This window comes from Liolophura sinensis, chromosome 12 (genome assembly GCF_032854445.1).
Source record: "Liolophura sinensis isolate JHLJ2023 chromosome 12, CUHK_Ljap_v2, whole genome shotgun sequence".
NCBI classification, from domain to species: Eukaryota; Metazoa; Mollusca; class Polyplacophora; order Chitonida; family Chitonidae; genus Liolophura; species Liolophura sinensis.
Window position 1 is genome coordinate 21,062,581 of NC_088306.1, and position 26,605 is coordinate 21,089,185.

At 40.2% G+C, this 26,605-nt stretch overlaps 2 protein-coding genes across 2 annotated transcripts; both read right to left on the bottom strand.

Annotated features, from left to right (window-relative positions):
- Nucleotides 1–716: 716 nt before the first annotated feature.
- On the bottom strand, nt 717–1,550 carry LOC135479787 (diaminopimelate epimerase-like). Its single transcript, XM_064759692.1, has one exon. It carries the CDS (start codon nt 1,548–1,550, stop codon nt 717–719), a length of 834 nt encoding a protein of 277 aa, XP_064615762.1.
- Nucleotides 1,551–6,112: 4,562 nt separating this feature from the next.
- LOC135479633 (alpha-1,6-mannosyl-glycoprotein 4-beta-N-acetylglucosaminyltransferase-like) lies at nt 6,113–20,410 on the bottom strand. The gene is made up of 2 exons (XM_064759525.1): nt 20,371–20,410; nt 6,113–7,108 (listed from the first exon to the last, which is right to left on the bottom strand). Exon 2 carries the CDS (start codon nt 7,101–7,103, stop codon nt 6,273–6,275), a length of 831 nt encoding a protein of 276 aa, XP_064615595.1. The 5' UTR covers nt 7,104–7,108; nt 20,371–20,410; the 3' UTR covers nt 6,113–6,272.
- Nucleotides 20,411–26,605: the final 6,195 nt, after the last annotated feature.

Here is a 26,605-nt window from a genome sequence, read left to right on the forward strand (position 1 = left end):
TGATTGATTATTGCTTAATTTATTTATTTATTTGATTAATGATTTACCCCGTACTGAAGAATATTTCGCCTATACAACACCGGCCAGCATTATGGTGGTAGGAAACCGATAAAACTACGACCAGATCATGGCTTAACGCTATTTCGGCAATATTGTTGCCATATGGAGGAGTGGACAGGCTACAACTGGAATAAACCGCCCAGTGTGACCAGATGTTAGACAAAACATCAGGCTGTATCCGTGACATCGGCAGTGGATGCAAACAGGGGATAATGTAGAACCAAACAGCTTAGTAGTGGTGACGACAACGTTCATCGCAATAGAAGAAGGCTTTTACTATTTCGTTTTTGGAACTGACTTCATTCAATGGCATTTAGAAGATGAGTTAGATAACATAGCAAATATATAGATCACAACTTCTGTTTTTTTCAGTGAGAATCGTTGTGGTATAGGTGCTAATACCGTTATGGAATTGTAATTCAATGGTGAAATCAATAAATCGACCATTTAGGCCTTGTCTGTATGTTTACCTTTGGGAAAAGTCGTCTGTCACACCATAACCATATATAACCTTTTAATCGATCACTGGGTTAATGGTATAAACAAACCATTCTATAATATCAAGGCAAGCTGAGCAGATTGTTCTCCCCGGATATAAAATCTACCTGTCAATTATTTATGTGATCCTTTAGACAATTTTTTATTTGTTCAGTCCGTTAGAGATCACGCAACACTCCTTCGAACACGTGACATGCAGAACCAATTAGATACACGTCTGAGAATTCCCTCTCACCCACGCCCAAAGCCGTCACCGTTAGTGTCCCAAGACGAACTTTGACATTAACTTTCACTGACGTCGGTTCAGTGAACGCTGACCTCCGACTTACCGTAACAAGCGCAGCGCCAGTGGCGCCAGTTCCACACGCCAGCGTCTCGCCGTTGACGCCGCACTCGTAACTTCGCATGGAAATCTCACTCGTTTTTTCGGGGCAAGTTTGGACGTAAGCTTTGACAAATCCCTCTTTGTGTCCGGTGTCATATATTTTCCGAAGTTCATCGCCATCCTGCTGAACGTCAACGCTTTCTAGGTCGTCAAAGTATGCAACGAAGGTTAAGGTGCCGGTAAAAATCTGATAATTATTGTTTACCACTCTATCAATCCCCCGGTCTATGTCTTTCATCTTAAGATGCACCAGGCCAGACTGACTGTCCACACGGCCAACGTGTTCTCCGTCGTATGCACAGAACGTAACATCCTCGTCTGCCGAAGCCAGGCCAAGCTGAATTGCAAACTTCACAGCACAACGCCCACCGTTCCCGCATAACCCACCTACCCGTCCACCGCTACAGTGGTACACAAACTTAAAAACACAGTAACGGTGTTGGGCATTCTCACAAGAACGGATCTCGACCAACCCGTCCGCACCAATCCCAGTTCTAGGCTCGCACAATCTGACGACAAAAGTTTCTTGAGAGACGTCTATCCGCCTGTCTCTGTTGTCCATAAATATGAAATTGTTTCCCAAACCGTTGTACTTTGAAAATTCCATTGTCTGTACCCGCCAGCAACTGTTCATTCAGTAAAATCTGTTTTCAGAAGTCCCGACGTGGAGTGCTAATTACAAATATCTATCTGTATGTGTCATGACCTACATTTCATTCGCAAGGCGTGTAAAGTAATCTTATAAACACGATACTAGAGACTTTATTGTGTACATTACATATCTCCACTGCGTTATTGTCAGCACGTTACGCATGACCGCGCATAAAGTGCTATTTCAGTTCGTTACGTTACCAGCGCACGGATTAACAAAGTGTTGCTCATCTCTCACGCCGTCCAATCAGAATCGATTCTGTATGCAATGAAGCCATGGTGATTCCTACTACTTCATTTATTTTCCTGTAACCGGGTTGGGCTACATTAGACACCGTGGGTGCCCTACTTAAAAGACAAAGTTCATTTCTCCGTTTGAATTGCTATATCCAAGGGGAAAATTATAGCGGAGGGAAAACAGTGGCTTCAGGCTGTAATGTCACTGTAATATAAAGACACAAGTGTCAGCTCTGATTTTTGTGCAGAATATTTACAGTGTATACAAATCTCACAATATGATAAGTGTTACAGTGTATTGGAATATTACAGTGTAACGTAGCACCCACAGGGAGAACATCACAACATTGCTGTAACCTTGACAACATACAACATCTAAATCTGTAAAATACACATCCCCACCTATCTTAAACGTGTCCACTGAGCAACAGCAATAACCGAATGTTCATGACTTCAATTTCCGTAGCAAAATAGACCAGTATGGCGTTTGAACATACGAACATGTGAAGCGTATTATATGTACACCTCAACAGCTTTGAGACAGACTCGTCACATATCATTATCCAACAACAACGCCATGCTGGCAGACTAAGGAATTAGCCAAATTTACACAACTTGCCTTCCGTAAGTCGTCTCAGTGAAGAAGCACTAGATAAAAGAGCAACATCCTGCAACAAGGAGTAACATTACACGTACATGCACCCTAAGGACTCCTTCGTCGTCATATGACTGAAAAATTGTTAAATATAAGCGTAGAGTCCGACATTCATATACCATTCGTAGTCCGTAAAAGGCGTTCCAAGTCGATAATCGCAAGATCCATTTCCAAAACAACGTTTAACACTAACTAAGACAAAGGTATGTAAGAAATTATACAAATAGGAACTAAAGGCGGTAACACACAAGAGAGAAGCGGTCATCAGTTTTCAATCATGCCGGGCAGACAATGAATATTCCAGGCATGAATTCCATATCAAAGTTAAAATTCGTAGTCCTTGAATGAGTTCCATGTCAAATAACAATTAAACAAGTATCTCAGTCGCGCTTTAATTGCAACTGTTCATAAAGGCATCATGCTGATGTGATGAGCATGGCTACCTTTACGGTCCCTAGCCCCAGGTTGAGCGGTATTAGATACAGTTTGAAAATAACGAGCGTTACAGACTCTAACCGATCAGATTTTGATTCCAAAGTAACGGACGATTACGTCTTTCCCGTTAACATGTAAAGATCTCATGCTACAAGAGGCGCCATCTATGATGTTACACATGACATACAAGATAGGCGGTTGCACTGGGCAACCAGCGCCATCTATGTTGTTAAATACCATGTTCGTGATCGATATGTACATAGGAATAACAGCGCCGCCTATGTGGTTGATCACAATGCAGATCGCTAGAGATTCTGAACGCTCTGTCCATACCTGCCAACGAGAGTGTTATACTCATTGTAAAATTTGAGAAACTTATAATGAAGGCGTTTGATGGAGTATCCTTGACAAACTAGTTTTTGAACTGCCAACTTGTGACGCAGATTGAAGTCATCACAATTAACGCAAGATCTGACAAATGCTACAAGGCGAGATATGTATACGCCATATGCCACACGGCCTTTGGTATATTGCTAACTAAATAAGGATAATTTACAATATCAAAATTGAAATTATACCTGGTTATGGAGGTCATTGCTCACAGGCCACCTTAGATTTGCTTCACCATCACCGTCGTATGGTCAGCATCTAACAGCAAATCGCTTCTTTAACTCCACGATGTCTTGACGAGTTGGTCTATGGTCCGTGTGCGTGCTTTTTTCGCAGGGCAGAGGCGGAACTGACTAGTGGCGCCCTCACGGGCTGCTAACACTATTGTAAGGGGAGATAACGCATATACCATTTGCACAGTGGAAGGAGACGTCCCTCCGGCTACATTTCATTTTTAAAATTTCTTATACCATAGAAATTGTACAATTTGGAATTGTACAATATTGTATAATACCGTCGGAATGAAACCGTATAGCATTAGCAAGTACCATATAGCATTATTAAGGATACCGTCGCGGTCCAATATATATTGTTTTATATTTTTATTAAATGACGACATTGGATTTAAACAGGCGCTTACGGCGTTTACTTTGCAAAGTTCGGAGACCTGGGCCCACTTGCACAGAAAGGTTTAAGCCATAATCGATTGTAGACCGTACAACTGAATCAGAATTTATTCTACAAAAAAGCTCGCCGCTTGCACAAAGAAATTGTAAAGCGGTTGGAATTTTTTGAAGTTACAATCGAGAAGGTAGGCCAAATGCAATTCGTACATAGACATTGTACCAGTCAATATCTTTTCTTGTCTTCATTTTCAAAAGAGTTCTACATCATAATGATTCAGCAGCATGTGACAAAATGCTCGTAACATATTTTTAAGACAATTGTATCGCTCATCATTGCAAACCCAGTCAAAAAGTACTAACTAAGGCAAGTATTTGTTCTTAACTTTAACTGTGAGGCTATTGTAAATATTTACAGCGGTTTTGACTCGATTGTAATTTCTGATTGTAAGTTACAACAATCGTAGCTTACAATCCTTTCGTGCAAGAAGGTGTTGATTGTAAGCTATGGCTACGATCAAGATCTTAGTGATTTACAATCAACTTAAGCCTATGGCCCTTTTTGCAAACTACCCCTTGGAATGAAGCTCAACTCCGGCAGGTCCTGGTCATACCTTAAAGAATGGTAGGCCTTGTTATTGCTGCCTCCCCTGTCGCTCAGCAATTGGAGGTTAGAGCAGAGTTGTCTCGTTGTCAGTGTAATTGGGTGTAATTGGGTGGGGTATCATGTCTGGTGCTTTCGACATGAAGGCACTTTGGGGGCATGGACTCGTACTGCCACAGGAAAACATAATTTATGTACACACATAGTCTTGTGACTGAAAACTTGTTAAGTGTGACGTAAACAGCATAAATATATGTGGTTACATGTGATCACTTTGCCCTCACTGCTCTGGTTTTACTCGGTGTGCTGTACAAGTGTAAAAACAATCAAATGATAGGTGCATTTGTTTATGTATACGTATCATCTTCCTCACTAATTGTCAACTGTGGAAATGATTTTGAGAGAACGGCTATTGAAGATTGTACCCGTAAATGTAACCCGTGAAAAGGATCACAGTGTAATTGTCGAAATAACTCACGTAACCCTGGGAGCAAAGGACGTAGCTATGATATTAATATAAAATATAATTAAAGACACAGTAGTGCACAAAACTAGAGCGGTGGCAGTGCAATAGTCACGTCAGCGGTGAAATCTCTAAGAGCAGCAATCTACACGCCACCTTACACCATGGCTTGAGGAAGATTAGAAAAAAAAATGTGCAGTGATCTTAAAGGCATTTTATTAGATTTATTTATTTATTTGATTGGTGTTTTACGCCGCACTCAGGAATATTTCACTTATACGACAGCGGCCAGCATTATGGTGGGAGGAAACCGGGCACAACCCGGGGGAAACTCACGACCATCCGCAGGTTGCTGGCAGCTCTTCCCACTTACGGCCGGAGATGAAGCCAGCATGAGCTGGACTTGAACTCCTCCCCCCCTCCCGTTTTATTAAACGTCACTGGTCTAGAATTACTCCGAATGCTGTGTTGTGATAACATTTAACATAGAAAAAATAACAGACTACGGTTATGGTTAGTCTACCAGCAGAATCCTGGATTACACAGAGAGTGATTTTCTGCATATTGTTATTCATTTAATGATAAGGCTTTAATCTCTGCACTAAACTCCCTCCCCCCCCCCCAATATCCAATATTCCTACTCTAGGGAATGAGGCTACAGTGTTCTCAGTGGACTCGTCCATTTTGAAAGGTATTTGTGAGGTTTGTTTGGAAGATGTCTTATTATACTGCAGGGTCCTCTGTGGCTGAGGGGCTAGCGTGTCAGTGCGGTCCAATGCTGGCTTCCTCTCCGGTCCTACGTGGGAAAGTTTGTCAGCAGCCTGCGAATGGTCGTGGGTTTCCGCCGGGTTCTGCTTTGTGTCCTCCCACCATAATGCTGGTAGCCTTCATGTAAGTGAAATATTCTTGAGTACAGCGTAGAACACCAATCAAATAAATAAATAAATAAATCATACCGGAAAATGTAAGTTTTATGACTAAAAGAGATTTATTTGAGTCGAAAATGCACTTTGTGGAGGGGGGGGGGGATTTTAGGTTATTTATACTGCTTGGCTTTAATACCTTTAGGGTATTGTGGCTGTATTGTGGCAATTTATGATATTAACTCTGGTGTTGCCATCTTTCAATTCAGAAATAATTAATCAATCAATCAATTAATCAACTACTTTTCGGTAAAAGAAGAGGGAGTGGTAAAGTAGAATTATGTTTATGTACGGGTATGTATTAGTCCAGTTTTATGGTCATCAAACTGAGGTTCAAAGTTCGCACATTCAGAGTTTGATGTCACAGAACGACTTTTGGATTCGTCTAATTCTGGCGTCCCACTCTGTTCGTTCTGGACCCGATATACCCCACCTTTGTCGCTTGTGCACTGGCAAAGACGGACGATTCCACAACTGGAAATTGATATCCACCATTTCTTGTCGTCTGCCTAACAGAGACGACTGTATACCTTCGTGTTGGAATATTGTCGGTCGAGACACATATCGTTTGAACTGTAGATTAATTTCATTGAAATGAAGATAGAGGACGTCATTTGGTTGCTCGCTGTAGAATAAGGTAAGAAATTTGGCTAGCTTCGCAACATCTGGAGAACGGTAAAACTTTCCAATGAATCCGATCTCTGAGAATTCCAGGCACACCCATTCGGGAACCTTTCCCATGAATCTTCTGATGGCTGTGACGTAACCAGGCACTGTAATAACGTCATCCTCCAGTTGAAGGTAGTATTCGGATATACGCTCGCTGTAAGTTATCAAGAAGGCAAAGTCCAAGTTCTGCTTGGAGCGCCACCTGACGCGGGAAACGCTGTGGTTGTACGTCATTTCTAGATAATCGGGTGGGGTCGGATACAAAGTTGGATAAAAACTGTCCGGTGCTTCGATAGTTTGAAGTAGACCTGACTGGAAATGCTTTCGGTATTTATGAAGCAGCTGAGCGTTGATCGCTTCTCGCGACGTTATCTCTCGGTCCGCCAACAAGACGACAATGGTGACGCTCTGACGTTGGTTTACGTCGGCGTTATTTATCAGCGAGTCTAAGGTCAGTTGAATGTATTGGGTGCCATTTGGTCTGGACGCAGTCGGAATGCCAATAGTCATGAAACCTGAAAGAGCAGACGAAGTCTCACTGTATTTATGTGTTATATAATTGATTGATGTTTGTCGCAGAATTAACACATTTTTATTATACGATGGTAACAGAGAACGTCAAAGCCAGTTTTGACTAAGGTCAAATGTTGAATTGTTATTCAACTCGCCTACTTTTTGATAATATGATCTAAAATTCGGAATATGAAGTGAGTGTTATTTTATAAAGTTGAATTTCAAAAAGTCCATGTAGAATTTGCCCCAGGTAGCTAACAAACAGTTTGAAACAATCTCACAATCGGAACAAGTCGAAAATATGAAACGGCTCTTAAGTGTCTTGTAAACGACGATTAGCCCTTCATTATTGGGGTCGTGAGTTCGAGCCCAACTCTCGCAGGTCAGGAAATTCATCTGGCACCTGGCGAGGTACAGCATTATGCATCTTATGCTGCTCGTTTGGGCGTTAAACATTAGTAAACTCAATGACAAGTAGTTACACCTCTATTTATCAGCAAAAATAAATCCCGTCACGTCACAAGACGTCAACGGCGACCACGGCAATATAATTATAGACATGCAGCATAGAAAGTAAAACCAGAGCAGCGACGACAGTGTGACAGTTGGCAAATGGTTACATGTAACCGATAAAATACGGTCTCCTGTCAATCTGCCTCAGTTAGGGTTTTATTCTAACTGTTCATGTGAATGCTTAAACAGTACTAAATTACACGCCCCCTAGCACTATGGCTTAAACGGAAATAGGTTAAAAAAAGTGCACTGATGTTCATTGCCACTGGACTAAACCATCACATTAAAACAGTGGGACATTGTGTTTTACTAAGGCTGTCACTTTATCAATCACTTCGTGTGGTCCAATAAAAGCGCAAAAGATGTAAATTACAAAGAGAAGAGTATGGTAGAACAGCGGTGACAATGTAATAGTTGGCAAATGATCAAACATAACTCAGTCTGGTAAAATCCGGCCTCTTCATGCAAATGCTTCAGTGGTAGCAACGTAGACACCCCATGGCACCATGACATTCGCAGAATTATGTAAAAAACTATAATGCAGCTATGTTGACAACAATGTATTAGACCTCACTGGTCTAGGTAGAATTACTCAAAATGTTGTGCTGTCGTCACGTTACCTATTGATATTACAACGACAGCATTAATAACAATGCAAAGAGACCAGGCCAGGGGGATACTTATCAGACCAGCAAATATCACAGTGTGAAAGATAGCCACGATTGAAAAACCTGATCTGCAACAGCAGTGTGATAGTTAGCAAATGGGTCACATCCAATCGGCCACATCTGGCCTCTTGTTAATTTACCTCAATTACGAACTGATAAGGTATCGCGAACATCACTGCGCTGAATGAGTTTTAAGGGCTCTGACCACAAGGCAAGAGCTGACCGGTGTCAGCGAGCTTGCTGTCACTGGACAAGCCGTCATGTGTGACTGGCGTCATCGGCATAGCGTCCCACAGAGGCAGAACTATACCTTTATTAAGTCTTAAGTCTACCTCCTTCGCCGTCGAATCTGGCAAGAATGATGATAAAAGCGATGCTAAACCTCTTTCCTCCCATCATAATGCTGGCCGCCGTCTTATAAGTGAAATATTCTTGAGTACGGCGTATAAAAACTATGAAATAAACAAATAAATACCTGATGTCTTCAAAAAGACCTGAACATTAAACAGCTACACCAATGTCAAAACCTCTGCTTTTTGACAGCAGAGGTTAAATGATAACGACCAGGACAAGTCTAAAAAGCTTTCTTAAATTTTACTAAAATGCAGAGTATTAAAAGCACTATCGTCTCCCCCCAACAAAATGTTGGCCGCCGTCTTATAAGTGAAATATTTTTGCGTACGGCACAAAATACCAATCAAATAAATAAAAAAATAAAACCACTCTAGCTAGATTGGGGAGATGATACGGAAACAGCCCATACACCTATCGCTGACGTATATAATGACTACACTTTCAAACATTATTACAGTATAGTTGCCTTACTCAATGTTATTTAATGACTACACTTTCAAACATTATTACAGTATAGTTGCCTTACTCAATGTTATATAATGACTACACTTTCAAACATTATTACAGTATAGTTGCCTTACTCAATGTTATATAATGACTACACTTTCAAACATTATCACAGTATAGTTGCCTTACTCAATGTTATATAATGACTACACTTTCAAACATTATTACAGTATAGTTGCCTTACTCAATGTTATATAATGACTACACTTTCAAACATTATTACAGTATAGTTGCCTTACTCAATGTTATATATTGACTACACTTTCAAACATTATTACAGTATAGTTGCCTTACGCAATGTTATATAATGACTACACTTTCAAACATTATTACAGTATAGTTGCCTTACTCAATGTTATATAATGACTACACTTTCAAACATTATTACAGTATAGTTGCCTTACGCAATGTTATATAATGACTACACTTTCAAACATTATTACAGTATAGTTGCCTTACTCAATGTTATACCTGTCTTCTTCTCAGGCAGGGAATATTATCACGTTACATCAGGCGAATTTTACGAACACTGCCAAAGATTTTTTTACTGTAGAAGACTCTTCATTTGCATGAGCTAAATAGTGTTATTTCGCCGTAAATCTCTTTGAACTATGGTGTTAGTTGTGTACCACAGACGTTATCAGTATCGTTTTTCATTTTAGAATTTCTGACTAGTTTCTATTAGAATTGGAATATCTCTAAAACTACATCAGAACCCCTAATCAGCGGTACTCAAATACTTGCATTTGTTTTACGATCTGCCTGGGAGATACTGATATTGCGTAATCATTTGGTATATAGCGAAAAGGTAAAAGATTAGTTCTCTTAAAACATATGTGTGACGAGCTTTTGCGCTAGTTTTCTAGAAAAGAAAGGCTGGTGTATTAATAATGTTTTCTCTCTAATATACTGACGTCATTAAGAATCGATCAGGTCAATGTCGTTTAGCACTCTAGTATAAACGCTTGGTCTAGCTGCATTTGTTGTAGTGCGAGACTATGTTCTGTTATACCGCAGTGGTCTCCCTTGTCTCTTTAAAGGCGTTTCTTTATCCAAGATAAGCCTCTCTGGCAGGAGCAATTTCCCTTCAAGGTCTCAACCCATTACAGCAATTTTATTCACTTTGAACACCACTGCTACTTGAGGAATGCATCATTCAAAATAGCTTTTGCTTGTCACAACTATCCCCTCTCTAGAAAACACCCTCTCACTACAGTACTTTACATCAGAGTAGAACCTTTCCTTGCTGGGCTACTCGCTTCAAGAGGTTCCTTAACTTCTAAAAAAACTATCCCGTAAGAAAAATCTATCCACGTGGAGCGCTTCCACTATCCAGATCCACCATTATTGTGTGAGTTGAAGAAACTTATGTTGTTTTTGGTTAACAAAATATTTCCCTCAAGACTTTTTTTCTTTCTTCCCACAGTTCTTGTTCAGGACCTTCTTGATTGTTCAGTCGTCTGATTTCAGCTGGAATTAATCCCTTTCTTTCAGAGCTAGAATCGTTCATGGAAGCATTCGGGCTTAACATTAGGTCTATCAGGGGCTCTCGTTTGCGATGGAGGCTCGAAACGAATCCTCTGTGTTGAAATATGGTAGGTTTCCTAAGATACCTCCTAAACTGGAGCATCATTTCGTTAAAGTGAAGGAGGAGGACGTCGTTGGGTTGTTCATTGTAGAAAAGTTTAAGGAGGCTGGCTAACTTCGTGAGATCGTACGAATGAAAGAGTTTTGCAATGAAGCCAAGTTCACTGAACTCCAAACAAGTCCACACGCCCGACCACCAGTCCTGTTCTGCTTTTCTGTTTATTCTGGCAATGTACTGTTTTATTAGCTTCACATATATGGGCACAGTGACTACGTCGTCTTCCAACTGAAGATAAAACTCAGAGATGCTTTGACTGTATTGCATGAGGAAGGCAAAATCGAAATTCTGTTTTGAGCGCCAGATGATCTGATCCATTGGATGCTGGTAAGTCGTCCTAAGGTTAGAAAAGGACGGATAAAACTCACGCGGTGCTTCAATGATCTGGATGAAGCCAGAGTCGATGTAGGTTGGGTAAATCATTGTGATTTTTGTCCTCAACTCGCTTCGCAAACTTGGATCAAAATCTGACAAGAAAACAACTACCACAACTTCACTTTTGTCCTCTTCTCTGCTATGTTTGATCAAAGAATCTAGCGTCTCCTGTAGGTACCAGCGATCAGACCGTCTGTGCATTGTTGGGAGGCCTATGGTCAGGAATCCTGTAAAAACACCAAAACCACAAGCATTATACGTCCTGAAGGAGAATCCCGTGCCTCTGCAGATTGCTCGTTGATTTTCACGCCATTTCTACACTATAAGAAATTACACTGCGCCTTCCAAGGTGATCTCGCTGTCACTCAACTTTCGTTTCTATTTATAAAGATAACCCCATACTTATCCATCATCTTGAGCGTGGAGAAAATGACTGACTTGAAAAGCAGAGATTGCTCTTGATGTTGGAAAATTCAGAAGGATTTAACATGATACATGCACCGGCCTCTGTTTTCAAGCGTATGTTCAATGGCTGATATATAGAGCAGAGATTGTTCTTGTATTCGCCAAGCCTCAGAGGAACAGATTTATTTACAACAATACTTTATGAAGTAAGCAATTAAGCTACTACGCTAAGCGACTACGTTTCCATCATTTTCTTATATTGGCACTGGCCAAGCTAATCCAAAAAGTTGGAATGTGTTTTGATTTAGATGAATTTACAAATGTGTTTACCGAGGACTGTGTAACTTTAGCGAAGTTTTACTTTTATTCTTATGTTGGTTTTTTACCTAAACATTTTTATTTCATTAAATGAAGACGTTTAGGCAGCATCATCTCTTATTAAATAATGCATAACTGAGTGATGGCACATCGCACAATATACAATAACAACGTGATGGTTTAGCTGCAAATATACATTTATTATTTCCCTTTTAGTTGGCAAAATATCTCCTTAAAACGCCTTTTCCTTTCTTCGACCATTGGCTGCTCTGGACCTTGCAGATAATTTATTCGTCTACGTTCAATGGGAAGAACTGTCTTCCTGGTCTGCTTCGAAATGAAATGACTCATAGAAATATTCGGGCTGAACATCAGGTCTTTCATGGGGTTCCGTCTTAAAACGAGGCTGGGTATGTTCCCTTGATGGTGAAATATGATAGGCGTTCTAATGTACCGCTTAAACTGCAACATCATCTCATTAAAGTGAAGGAGGATGACGTCATTTGGCTGTTCATTATAGAAGATCATGAGCAGTCTCGCTAACTTATCGAGATCATACGAATGAAAGAGTTTAGCGAGAAAACCCTGATCACTGAATTCTACACAAGTCCACACACCTGGCCAGTATAGATCCTCGGCTTTTTCTTTGGTTATTTTTCGTATGAACAATTTTATTGTAAACACATAATTGGGCACAGTGACAACGTCGTCTTCCAGCTGAAGATAAAACTCTGAAATGTTTTGGCTATAGAGCATCAGAAAGGCAAAATCCACGTTCATTTTGGATCGCCATACAATCTGGTCCACTGGGTGCTGATAAGTCGTCTTTAGGTTAGCAAAAGATGGATAAAACTGACTCGGTGCTTCAATAATCTGGATAAAACCAGAGTCAATGAACATTTGGTAATTCGCTGCAAGTTTTCTCTTCAATAAGTTTCTAATAATTGGGTCAAAATCTGACAAGAAAACGACTAGCACGATTTCGCGTTGTCTGTCCCAAAGGCTGCTGTGTTTGATCAGCGAATCTATAGTGTCCTTTAGATACCAATGACCTGGCCCTCTGTAAATTGTCGGGAGGCCTATTGTCAGAAATCCTGAAAAAAAAACAACATCAAAATCACAGGCATTACCACCAACCAGACCATCTTCCGTCATCTCCAGAAATCTCGCGTATTACAACGATTTCTGTTAACGCCTACCGTTTCTGAAAAAAATAGACAGTGAGGGTACATTTCATACCAAGCAATATGTGTCCTCTTTTTTCTTGCAATTTGTCCTAAGAAATAAAGGTGGTACAGATTTGCTTTCCGAACCCATTTATGACCCATACAAAGTATGGTGGAATAAATTCCGTTTTGTTTAAAGATGCAGCGTGCATTTATTTTAGGAATGTGGGACATGGGAGCACAGAGGAGGGGAGACCTGGCTACGTTCTAAGGAGGATGAATCCCAGTAGCTGGCACATAAAGTGTGGGTTTAATGACAACATGGGAGAAGCAACAACTAGATTTACCGACATTGTTCGTTTTCACCACTGGTACAATAAGTTCTCAACGGCATTCGTGGAGTAGTATGACCAGTTTTACCAGTTCGCCCAGGGCCTCTTAATCTTCCATAAGTATGTGTTGCAAGTCTATATGACACACGTGGAAACATCCTTCAGTAAGTTGCAAAAGACTGACAGAATACAGAATGTCTCACTCAGCCACATAAACACTGGCAGAACACAGAATGTCTCACTCAGCCACATAAACACTGGCAGAACACAGAATGTCTCAACTGGTCATATAAATACTGAAAGAATACAGAATATCTCACCCGTCACATAAATACTGACACAACACATTACGTCTCCCACGGTCAAATAAGTACATATAGTATACTAAGTACATATACTATACTGATCTAACTGAAAATGTCTCACCCATCCACATAAAAACTGACCTAAATCAAAATGCTTCATCCAGCCACATAAATACTGGCTGGACACAGAATGTATCATCCAGCCACATAAATACTGGCTGCACACAAAATGTATCATCCAGCCACATAAATACTGGCTCGACACAAAATGTCTCATCCAGCCACATAAAAACTGGCTGGACACGAATTGTCTCACCCAGCCACTTAAATACTGGTTGGATACAAAATGTCTCATCCAGCCACATAAATACTAACTGGACACAAAATGTCTCACCCAGCCACATAAATACTGACCTAACTCAAAATGTCCCACCCAGCCACATAAATACTGGTTAGACACAAAATTTCTCACCCAGCCACATAAATACTGGCTGGGGACAAAATGTCTCACCAGGCAACATAAAAACTGACCTAAGTGAAAATGTCTCACCCAGCCACATAAATAATGACTGGCCATAAAACGTCTCACCTAGCCAATTAAATACTAGCTGGAGACACAATGTCTCAACCAGTCACATAAATACTAACTGGACACAAAATGTCTCACTCAGCCACATAAATACTGGCAGAACACAGAATGTCTTAACCGGTCACATAAAAACTGACAGAATACAGAATGTGTCACTCAGCCACGTAAACACTTGCAGAACACAGAATGTCTCAAGCGGTCACATAAATACTGACTGGACACAAAATGTGTCACCTAGCCACAAAATACTGGCAGGAGAGAAAATATATCACCCAGCCACATAAATACTGACAGAACACAGACTGTCTCACTCAGCCACATAAATACTGACAGAACACAGAATGTCTGCCCCAGTCAAATATGTACATGTATGCTGACCTAACAGAAAATGTCTCACCCATCGACATAAATGCGGACCTAACTCACCCAGCCACATAACTATTGACTGGACATAAAACGTCTCACCAAGCCACTTAAATACTGCCTGAAGACCGAATGTCCCACCCAGCCACATAAATACTGACTGGACAGAAAATATCTCACTCAGCCACTCAAATACTGGCTGGAGACAAAATGTCTCATCTAGCCTCATAAATACTGACAGAAAACAGAATGTCTCAGTTAAGCACTTAAATACAGGCAGAACACAGAATGTCTCACTCAGCCACTTAAATACTGGCACAACACAGAATGTCTCAACCGGTCACATAAATACTTACAGAATACAGAATGTGTCACTCAGCCACATAAACACTGACAGAACATAGAATGTCTCAACCGGTCACATAAATACTGACAGAATATAGAATGTCTCACTCAGCCACATAAACACTGGCAGAACACAGACTGTCTCAACCGGTCACATAAATACTGACAGAATACAGAATGTCTCACTCAGCCACATAAACACTGGCAGAACACAGAATGTCTCAACCGGTCACATAAATACTGACAGAATATAGAATGTCTCACTCAGCCACATCAACACTGGCAGAACACAGAATGTCTCAGCCGGTCACATAAATACTGACGGAAAACAGAAAATCTCACTCACACACATAAACACTGGCAGAACATAGAATGTCTCAACCGGTCACATAAATAATGACAGAATACAGAATGTCTCACTCAGCCACATAAACACTGACAGAACACAGAATGTCTCACTTAAGCACTTAAATACTGGCTGAACACAGAATGTCTCACTCAGCCACTTAAATACTGGCACAACACAGAATGTCTCATCCGGTTACATAAATACTGACACAATACAGAATGTCTCACTCAGCCACATAAACACTGGCAGAACACAGGCTGTCTCAACCAGTCACATAAATACTGACAGAATATAGAATGTCTCACTCAGCCACATAACACTGGCATAACACAGAATGTCTCAACCGGTCACATAAATTCTGACACAACACATTATGTCTCCCACAGTAATATAAGTACATGTGTAATGGCCTACCACATAAATACTGGCTGGAGACAAAATGTTTCCCCCGGTCAAATAAATACTGACAGAACACAGAATGTCTCACATACATAAAGACTGGTCAATAACAAACATAGCAGTACACTCAATCATAACACACTGCTATCGGAGACACGGTGTAATCTTGGTGGTGAAATCCACGAAAACAAAAATCTTTTCAAATGAGTCAGGATCGAAAACCCATGTCATAATTAACCAATCGCTACTCCCCGACTTAAAATGTGGTAGGAAATAACTTATGCGAGGAAAAGTCTTGCTTAACACAGGTCATTAGGGATCTTCTGTTGCGGTTTTTCTTGATGTTGTTATGAAATACTATTATTGTAGAGCCTGGCTGGTTTTACTTGTAAAGAGCTTCGCTGGTTCTACTTATAAAACCCTTCTCTTGTCCTACTTGTAAAGGGCTCTGCTGGTTTTACTTACAAAACGGTTCTCTTGTCCTACGAGTAACAGGCACCGCTGGTCCTACTTATAAAACACTTCTCTTGTCCCACTTGTAAAGGACTCCGCTAGTTCTACTTATAAAAGACTTCTCCTGTCTTACTTGTAAAGTCCTCCGCTAGTTCTACTTATAAAATACTTCTCCTCTCTTACTATTACAGGACTCTGCTAGTTCTACTTATAAAAGATTTCTCTTGTCCTACTTGTAAAGGACTCCGCTAGTTCTACTTATAAAACACTTCTCCTGTCTTACTTGTAAAGGATTCCGCTAGTTCTACTTATAAAACACTTCTCTTGTCTTACATGTAAAGGACTCCGCTAGTTCTACTTATAAAACACTTCTCTTGTCTTACTTGTAAAGGACTCCGCTAGTTCTACTTATAAAAGACTTCTCCTGTCTTACTTGTAAAGGACTCCGCTAGTTCTACTTATAAAAGACTTCTCCTGTCTTACTTGTAAAGGATTCCGCTAGTTCTACTTATAAAACACTTCTCCTGTCTTACTTGTACAGGACTCCGCTAGTTCTACTTGTAAACCACTTCTTCTGTCTTACTTGTAAAGGACTCCGCTAGTTCTACTTATAAAACACTTCTGTTGTCTTACTTGTGAAGGATTCCGCTAGTTCTACTTATAAAACACTTCTTCTGTCTTACTTGTAAAGGACTCCACTAGTTCTACTTGTAAAACACTTCTCTTGTCTTACTTGTAAAGGATTCCGCTAGTTCTACTTATAAAACACTTCTCCTGTCTTACTTCTACAGGACTCCGCTAGTTCTACTTATAAAACACTTCTCCTGTCTTACTTGTAAAGGACTCCACTAGTTATACTTATAAAACACTTCTCTTGTCTTACTTGTAAAACACTTCTCCTGTCTTACTTGTAAAGGATTCCGCTAGTTCAACTTATAAAACACTTCTCTTGTCCTACTTGTAAAGGACTCCGCTAGTTCTACTTATAAAACACTTCTCCTGTCTTACTTGTAAAGGACTCCGCTAGTTCTACTTATAAAACACTTCTCCTGTCTTACTTGTAAAGGATTCCGCTAGTTCTACCTATAAAACACTTCTCCTGTCTTACTTGTACAGGACTCCGCTAGTTCTACTTGTAAAACACTTCTTCTGTCTTACTTCTAAAGGACTCCGCTAGTTCTACTTATAAAACACTTCTGTTGTCTTACTTGTGAAGGATTCCGCTAGTTCTACTTATAAAACACTTCTTCTGTCTTACTTGTAAATGACTCCACTAGTTCTACTTGTAAAACACTTCTCTTGTCTTACTTGTAAAGGATTCCGCTAGTTCTACTTATAAAACACTTCTCCTGTCTTACTTCTACAGGACTCCGCTAGTTCTACTTATAAAACACTTCTCCTGTCTTACTTGTAAAGGACTCCACTAGTTATACTTATAAAACACTTCTCTTGTCTTACTTGTAAAACACTTCTCCTGTCTTACTTGTAAAGGATTCCGCTAGTTCAACTTATAAAACACTTCTCTTGTCCTACTTGTAAAGGACTCCGCTAGTTCTACTTATAAAACACTTCTCCTGTCTTACTTGTAAAGGACTCCGCTAGTTCTACTTATAAAACACTTCTCCTGTCTTACTTGTAAAGGATTCCGCTAGTTCTACTTATAAAACACTTCTCCTGTCTTACTTGTACAGGACTCCGCTAGTTCTACTTGTAAAACACTTCTTCTGTCTTACTTGTAAAGGACTCCGCTAGTTCTACTTATAAAACACTTCTGTTGTCTTACTTGTGAAGGATTCCGCTAGTTCTACTTATAAAACACTTCTTCTGTCTTACTTGTAAAGGACTCCACTAGTTCTACTTGTAAAACACTTCTCTTGTCTTACTTGTAAAGGATTCCGCTAGTTCTACTTATAAAACACTTCTCCTGTCTTACTTCTACAGGACTCCGCTAGTTCTACTTATAAAACACTTCTCCTGTCTTACTTGTAAAGGACTCCACTAGTTATACTTATAAAACACTTCTCTTGTCTTACTTGTAAAACACTTCTCCTGTCTTACTTGTAAAGGATTCCGCTAGTTCAACTTATAAAACACTTCTCTTGTCCTACTTGTAAAGGACTCCGCTAGTTCTACTTATAAAACACTTCTCCTGTCTTACTTGTACAGGACTCCGCTATTTTTACTTATAAAATACTTCTCCTGTATTACTTGTAAAGGATTCCGCTAGTTCTACTTATAAAACACTTCTCCTGTCTTACTTGTAAAGGACTCCACTAGTTCTACTTGTAAAACACATCTCCTGTCTTACTTGTAAAGGATTCCGCTAGTTCTACTGATAAAACACTTCTCCTGTCTTACTTGTACAGGACTCCGCTAGTTCTACTTATAAAACACTTCTTTGGTCTTACTTGTAAAGGACTCCGCTAGTTCTACTTATAAAACACTTCTTCTGTCTTACTTGTAAAGGACTCCGCTAGTTCTACTTATAAAACACTTCTCCTGTCTTACTTGTAAAGGATTCCGCTAGTTCTACTTATAAACACTTCTCCTGTCTTACTATTACAGGACTCCGCTAGTTCTACTTATAAAACACTTCTCCTGTCTTACTTGTACAGGACTCCGCTAGTTCTACTTATAAAACACTTCTTCTGTCTTACTTGTAAAGGATTCCGCTAGTTCTACTTATAAAACACTTCTCTTGTCTTACTTGTAAAGGACTCCGCTAGTTCTACTTATAAAACACTTCTCCTGTCTTACTTGTAAAGGATTCCGCTAGTTCTACTTATACAACACTTCTCCTGTCTTACTTGTACAGGACTCCGCTAGTTCTACTTATAAAACACTTCTCCTGTCTTACTTGTACAGGACTCCGCTAGTTCTACTTATAAAACACTTCTTCTCTCTTACTTGTAAAGGATTCCGCTAGTTCTACTGATAAAACACTTCTCCTGTCTTACTTGTAAAGGATTCCGCTAGTTCTACTTATAAAACACTTCTCCTGTCTTACTTGTACAGGACTCCGCTAGTTCTACTTGTAAAACACTTCTCTTGTCCTACTTGTAAAGGACTCCGCTAGTTCTACTTATAAAACACTTCTCTTGTCCTACTTGTAAAGGATTCCGCTAGTTCTAGTTATAAAACACTTCTCCTGTCTTACTTGTACCGGACTCCGCTAGTTCTACTTATAAAACACTTCTTCTGTCTTTCTTGTAAAGGACTCCGCTAGTTCTACTTATAAAACACTTCTCTTGTCTTACTTGTAAAGGACTCCGCTAGTTCTACTTATAAAACACTTCTCCTGTCTTACTTGTACAGGACTCCGCTAGTTCTACTTATAAAACACTTATCTTGTCTTACTTGTAAAGGACTCCGCTAGTTCTACTTATAAAAGACTTCTCCTGTCTTACTTGTAAAGGATTCCGCTTGTTCTACTTATAAAACACTTATCTTGTCTTACTTGTAAAGGATTCCGCTATTTCTACTTATGAAAGACTTCGTATATAAGCTGCGTATATATGTACGAGACAGCTAGATTCGAATACACAACACCCAACCTGATGAATTTAATTGGGATGATGTTCACAAAAATGTTCACAAAAATGGTGTTTGCGATTCCTGAAAAGGAGTGATCTACACCACCCTAATGGCGTCCTCTGTTGCGCCCTAATGATTTTAAGCCTTCCTCTCGTCGCCGTCGATCACTTTGACCATTAAGGTCACAGACGTGAATCCAGCCCTCACAGGCGGTTTGTTAAGGGGAGAGTGCACAAAGCCACGTTTAGGCTTAAGTTATAGGTAATAAAATGTGATTTAAACATTTATTTTTGAATTTTACATGCTTTAAATAAAAAACATTTGGGGATCTTGGGCCATAAATTGCGCATTTTGTCTGTTTCGAGGTTTCAAAACTTGACTTAATTCAATTTGTGGAATAGACCCTGGTACCGGAAGTAGGTGTTTTATTGCGAAAACTTCCACTTCTTCCATTTATTAAACTTATCACCTTCAAAAATGTTGAGTGTCACGTTAAGCAACAATCAAATAAATACTCTTATTAAACCATGTCAAATTTGTCAAGGCCCTAATATCGTGATTAAGATGAATTGCTTGTAATTTGCAGAAGCTGAAGACATGTTCTAAGGCAAACACAAATAAAGTACAACACGAAGAATAATTACCTTTTTTCTCCCGCCTCTTGCCGGCAACAAGTGCGCTTTGGTACATTTCCTCCGTAAACTCTCCGACACCCTGTCAGAAAAAAATAGTTGTAGTTTCATCCACTTTTTGTTCCCTGAAAACTGCTTTTTTATTATTCGGGATCGTATCTAAAAAAATAATTCATTCATATATCATTGACAGGGGCTGACAGTCGTGTTGATATAAAGGAAAATAGGGTACATTTTCTAGGCATGTTACGACTGTATCTCAGCAAAATTTTGTATGTCACAGAAATATTATACACTGCCTTCACTTTTTTTCTTGTAGAGCGTACCACGCTGTCGCCGCATCTCTGGTTTTACTCTGTATGCAAATCCAGAGTGTTGAGAATAAGTATAACATGGTTTGTTTGTTTGCCCGTTGTTTAAACACCATGCTCGGATTTTTTCTACTCATATGGCGGCGGTAAGCATTATGAGTGGAAGAAACCGAAGTGCTTGAATTACAAACCAACAAGTTTAGTCAAATTTCTAACGAAGTTTTCATGTGTGACGTACAAATATAGACCCCACATTCAAATTTGGTGAAAAACAAATGGTCTTTAACAAATGTTAGGCTCTTACAACTGTCACTCGGTAGTTGTCAATAGCTTTCTGTCACAAAGGTCAAACGAAGACTAACAGCGGAGTAATATGCCAAATCCCTGAACTATTTTTATCAAGTTTGAGGCTGTTTTTCTTCTATGACTTTGACAGCCATTGTCCTTAAACTCCAGACCGGTAGAAGACGTGTAGTCTGTTTCTAGAACAATACTTTCAGTATGCTTGCTCTAATGGAATATAAGCTCGATTAACACATCAGTCCAATCTACAAATTATACACAATGGATCTACACCGGAATCAGCAATAAACAATCTATAGGTATATGATAGAGTAAATGACTGGTGAACTTACCGCAGAGTGTACGTGTTTTGGAACTTGTCTTAAAGTCGCTTCATCTCAAATTGGTAAAAACAGAAAAAAACGAAAAAGAATCAAAACATACTGTGGACGTTATCACCCACTTCCAATCAAAAATTGTCTTCAAAGATTTTGTTTCCTTTTGCCTATAAGGCCACTTATGGGGGACAGCAGTCACCAGGCAAAACACCTTCACGGGGTCACAGTATACTAACAGCCAGTACATATCACCATTAGTTTGGGGGCATATTTAAAGTGCTGTCTAACTGAACACCATGCAGCAACGACCAGGCACAACACTCACACGCCGTCACAGTATACTAATAGACAGTACTGATCAGCACGAGTGCGGGGGCATATTCATTGTGCTACCTCACTGAAACACCATGCAAACACCCTTACCCAGTATACTAGCAGGAATAACCTGCTAATGCTCATTCTCATCATGCAGCAGTCGCGAGGCACAACACTCTCACTCAGTCACAGTATACAAACAGCCAGTATTTATCACCATTAGTCTGGGAGCATTTTCACAGTGCTGCTTCACTGAAACACCATGCAGCAGTCAACAGGCACAACACTCGCACGCCGTAACAGTATACTTACAACCAGCACATACCACCACTAGTCTGGAGACATATTCACAGTGCTGCCTCACTGAAACACCATGCAAACACCTTCACGCAGTCACGGTATACTAACAGGAATAACCAATACTCATCCTCATTATGCATAAGTTTAGGTTCAACACCAATCTCTCTTTGCCTCGGGTGACGCCATAATTATTCAAAAGCTAGTTGCATGCTAGGCAATGGACGTGGAGAGTAATTTGTTTTACAAAGGCTGCACCAACAAGCGGTTAGAACAAATTTGCACGCAATAACACAACCTATACTACTATCCCTGGGAACAGACTGCATCGCGTTAATTTCCCAACATCCATCTGTAAATCTATTCTGCAGTTGGATCCTATACTACAAGAAAGAAAACAAAATTCCCTTTTTAAGGCCATATTAAACTAAAACGGGTAGACAATTTCAAATATAGCAGTGTCAGTAACATGGTTTGTAGATAAATCGATAACAGTTTAGGAAACTGGTGTCGTCCTCCGTCAAAACATGTTAACTCCGCCCAATATCTGGAATGCCACTGGTTTTTGAATAGTCCTGACGTCAACCGATGCAATGGGTTTTTGCTGCCGAAACCGAGCTCATGGACTTAGGTATTAGAAAAAGTGTTCTAACTTGATTTTACTTACAAGAATATGAACTTCCAACCTATCCATGTGTAGAGTTTGTGTTGTTACGTGTTACTGACTAAAGGTAATATTGGTAGCAAATATGACTGATTTTAAAGACAGCCGAATATGGGAGACTTGGTGAAAGAAACAGACTGTAGCCCAGGGATAGACAGTAATTTAGCCCCAGGTTTCCGACTTGAGAGGTGACCGCTCTAACCACTTGTCTATCAGTCAAAATTACGTTTGTAAAAACTAAAATACCGTAAGTAGCTTCCAGGATTTCTGAACTGTGCACTGAACGTTGGCAAACGTAGCGTCGAACTGACGTCAGCGAGCACGCAACGCTGGTCCATTTCTTAGTTACGTCAGAGATGCTTACACAAGGCTTCGTGCTGGCGGATGCGGGCTCACCTGTTAACCCAGAGAACTCAGTTATCTCCCTTTTCAAGAAATTTATATATTTATTTTTTTATTCATTTATTTTTTTTTATTTATTTGATTGGTGTGTTACGCCGTACTCAAGAATATTTCACTTATACGACGGCAGCCAGCATAATGATGGGAGAAAAGGGGGAAATCCTCGACCATCCGCACATTGGCAGATCTGCTGACGTTTAGTTAAAGAAATTAAAACATCTAGTTGAGACTTTTAAATGTTTCATAATTGATTATTCTGCAAATAAATATGAAAGACCGTTCAAATAAGGAAATATACTTTTACATCTGGTGAAAGTGTGGCTTTGTAGAGTGACTTAATATTTTTGCAATGGTAAAAACATGACAGGCTTCATTTCCCCTGCCTTCATTGTTCATGGGGTCTCGGTGACAATTACGCCCAATTGTGCAGTCTGACCACTGCGTTTAAGATCACTTTTCTGTCTCTCATCTGAAGGCGTCATATGTTGTGAAGTTCACCAGTAACTTGCCAAAGGTAGATGCTTTTCCCCGGACTCTCGGGTTTTCACCAATAATGCATAAAACTGACTGTCATGACATAAATTAACAACTCTCCGGCTAGGCGTTAAACAAATATAAACTAAACCAAATCTTCTCTTGAAGCAGAAACGAGGTACAGGACATTTTTTTTTCAATGTAAAGAAAATTTTCTTATTTTCTAAATCGTATCTTTATAAAATTGGTAGGAAACAGGATGATGTTTATGAATTTTGTGACAACAAAAAAAGAATTCCATGAACATTTATTTCTACAATGTGAAAACGTTAAAAATATTGTGGTCGTCTTTTGAAAAGTGGCTAAGGCAGGAATGCACGTTTACTTGCAGCATAAACAACGTTACAGTAATTCTAGCCCTAGCCAATGAAAAAACAATAATAAACACTCTACTTATATTAACAAAGCAGTGGATTTTTGTGTCAAAAACAAAAGTTAAGAAACCATTACATTTAGAAAATATACTGACAAAAATCGTCCCATAATTAGAATGAAAGAATATATTGCCACAATAACGGGGATGGAAAATCACTTCAGAGAGAAATGGAGTAGTAGCTATACGTTATTCAAAGAACAACCAAATGAATAACAATCGTGAGTGGAAACGACAGGGAAAGACGGGCTGTTGCATATAGAGATTAGCCCTCTGACTGGTGAAAAGAAATAGAAAATCAAATCACTTGTCATAGTACGTGTGCGAAATCTGTACGTTACTCGTAAGAAAGTTCGTCAGTATAACTTACCAAAGGTCGATGGTTTACCCTGGGCATATTTGCTTTGCTACATACGTATTTATAGGTATTAATTCTTGATTGATTATCTCACCATGAGCCCAGTTCGTGAAGTTTAGCGCAGTCCCGTCATGCCATTGATATGTACCGATCACTGGGCTGTACACCAAACCAATGAAAGCCGGTCCATAGGCGGCGCCCTGCTCGTTCAACAGCGAATGAATGAACGCGTTATTCTCCCGTGAGGCGAGAACTGCCGGCCAACCACTGGACTCGAGACAGCGAGGTATGGTGTCCTTGTACTCAAGAGAATTCACCTGGTAAAATGCCCTGTAGCAACTGTTTTCAAATCTCATCCATCCCTTGGGGCAAACGTCTGAAAGTTACCAATAAAACGACAGAGGATTTAATATTTTTTAAAATATAGTTTAATGTGTACTTGTTGTTTGAGACGCAGTTACTTGTGGCAATCCAGTGTCATTCTCTCGCTCGGCCTGCCCGGAACACGAGTCAAACTGCTCCAGGTCAGTGCAGCTGCCTTATTATTCCAACTACTGGTAAATATTCACACAAGCGAGCTAAGAATACATACCCCATTTCCATCCCTATATACAAACACCTAAAAACAAAAATAATGTCTTAAGCTAGGCACCGATTGTAGAAACCGAAGAAACAAAATACATACAAAGAAATATCCCAGGAAACTCATGCTTATCCGCAGGTTGCTGGCAGACCTTCCCTCGTATGTCCGGAGAGGAAGCCAGTATAAGCTGCACTTGAACTCAGAGCGACCACAATGGTGAGAGGCTCTAGAGTCCTTGCGCGGATGTGGCGCGCTAACCAGCTCGGTCACGGAGGGGGCCTCCAGGTTGTATTATCACAGCGTTCATACGGAGTGAGCCTTGTCTGCGTGTCTGTAGGGTTAAATGCATTGTGTTGTAATCTGTATCATGGACTTGCTATTGTAAATAATACTGACATTTGGCATGGCTGTGCACTGCCGACTCACTGGACTCACTGGCTCAGTTTATACTGACATATTTTACCTGACAAACCTCCGCTCAGCATTGGTTACCTGATAAACCACCGCCCATCACCAGGTACCGGAAAAAAACAACGCCCATCACCATGTACCTGTCAAACCAACGCCCATCATCAGGCACTTGGCAAATCACTGCCCATCACCAGGTACCTGACAAACCTCCGCTCATCACCAGGTATCTGACAAACCCCTGCTCATCAGCATGTACCTGACAAACCTCCGCTCATATCCATGCACCTGACAAACCTCCACTCATCACCAGGTACCTGACAAACCCCTGCTCATCAGCATGTACCTGACAAACCTCCGCTCATCTCCATGCACCTGACAAACCTCCGCACATCACCAGGTACCTAACAAACGACCACCCATGCAGCTGACAAACTACCGCTAATCACTAGGTACCTGAAAAACCACAGCTCATCATCAGGTACCTGGCAAACCTCCGCTCATCGCCAGGTGACTGACAAAACTACCGCTCGTCACTAGGTACCTAACAAACCACCGTCCATTACCAGGTACTGACAAACCACCAGTCATCATCAGGTAGTTGACAAACCGTTTCATACCCCATGTGCCTGACAACCACGTCAATCACCGGGTACCTGACAAAACCACCACTCATCACCAGGTACCTGACAAACCACCGTTCATCACCAGGCACCTGACACACCGCTTCATATCCCTATGTACCTGACAACTACCGTCCATTACCAAGTAACGGACAAACCTGCCTTTGAAGAAAAAACTCAAACTGATGCTTTTAAAACACCGTAGCACAAATTAATCAAACTTAGATTTAAACTTACAGTTTCAATACAAACATGGCGTTTGTAGTTCAACTTAGATAACGCTATTTGTCGAATAAAAAGTAGGGATAGAATGAAATAACTGTAGTTTGAAGAATGAACCCTAAGTGAAGTTACTCAAGTTCAAACACATAGGCTTTTATCACCACCTAGCAATTGGGACTAGTCAAGCTGATTGTCAATATACGGCACGCATATTACTTTACTTTTAGTTTAGCTGCTTTTTTAAATGTGACGAGGAAATCAAACCTGGGCCTTTTTCACCATCTGTTACACATGTACTATAATCCAACGTACGAAAATGTTCTTACCTCTCTTCATCTCTCGCTTGCTCTGAATGACCGGGCCGTCATTCTTCAACCAAATTAAAATATATATCAGAAACACGGGGATAAATAACAGGGAGTACTTTCTCATTGCCGTCTCTTCCCTTCGCCTTTACGTCCTATTAACTGCGGTTACCTTAGGCATACTTCCGAAAAGAATCTATCTGATGTTAACGTTACGCCACATAAGCAGTTT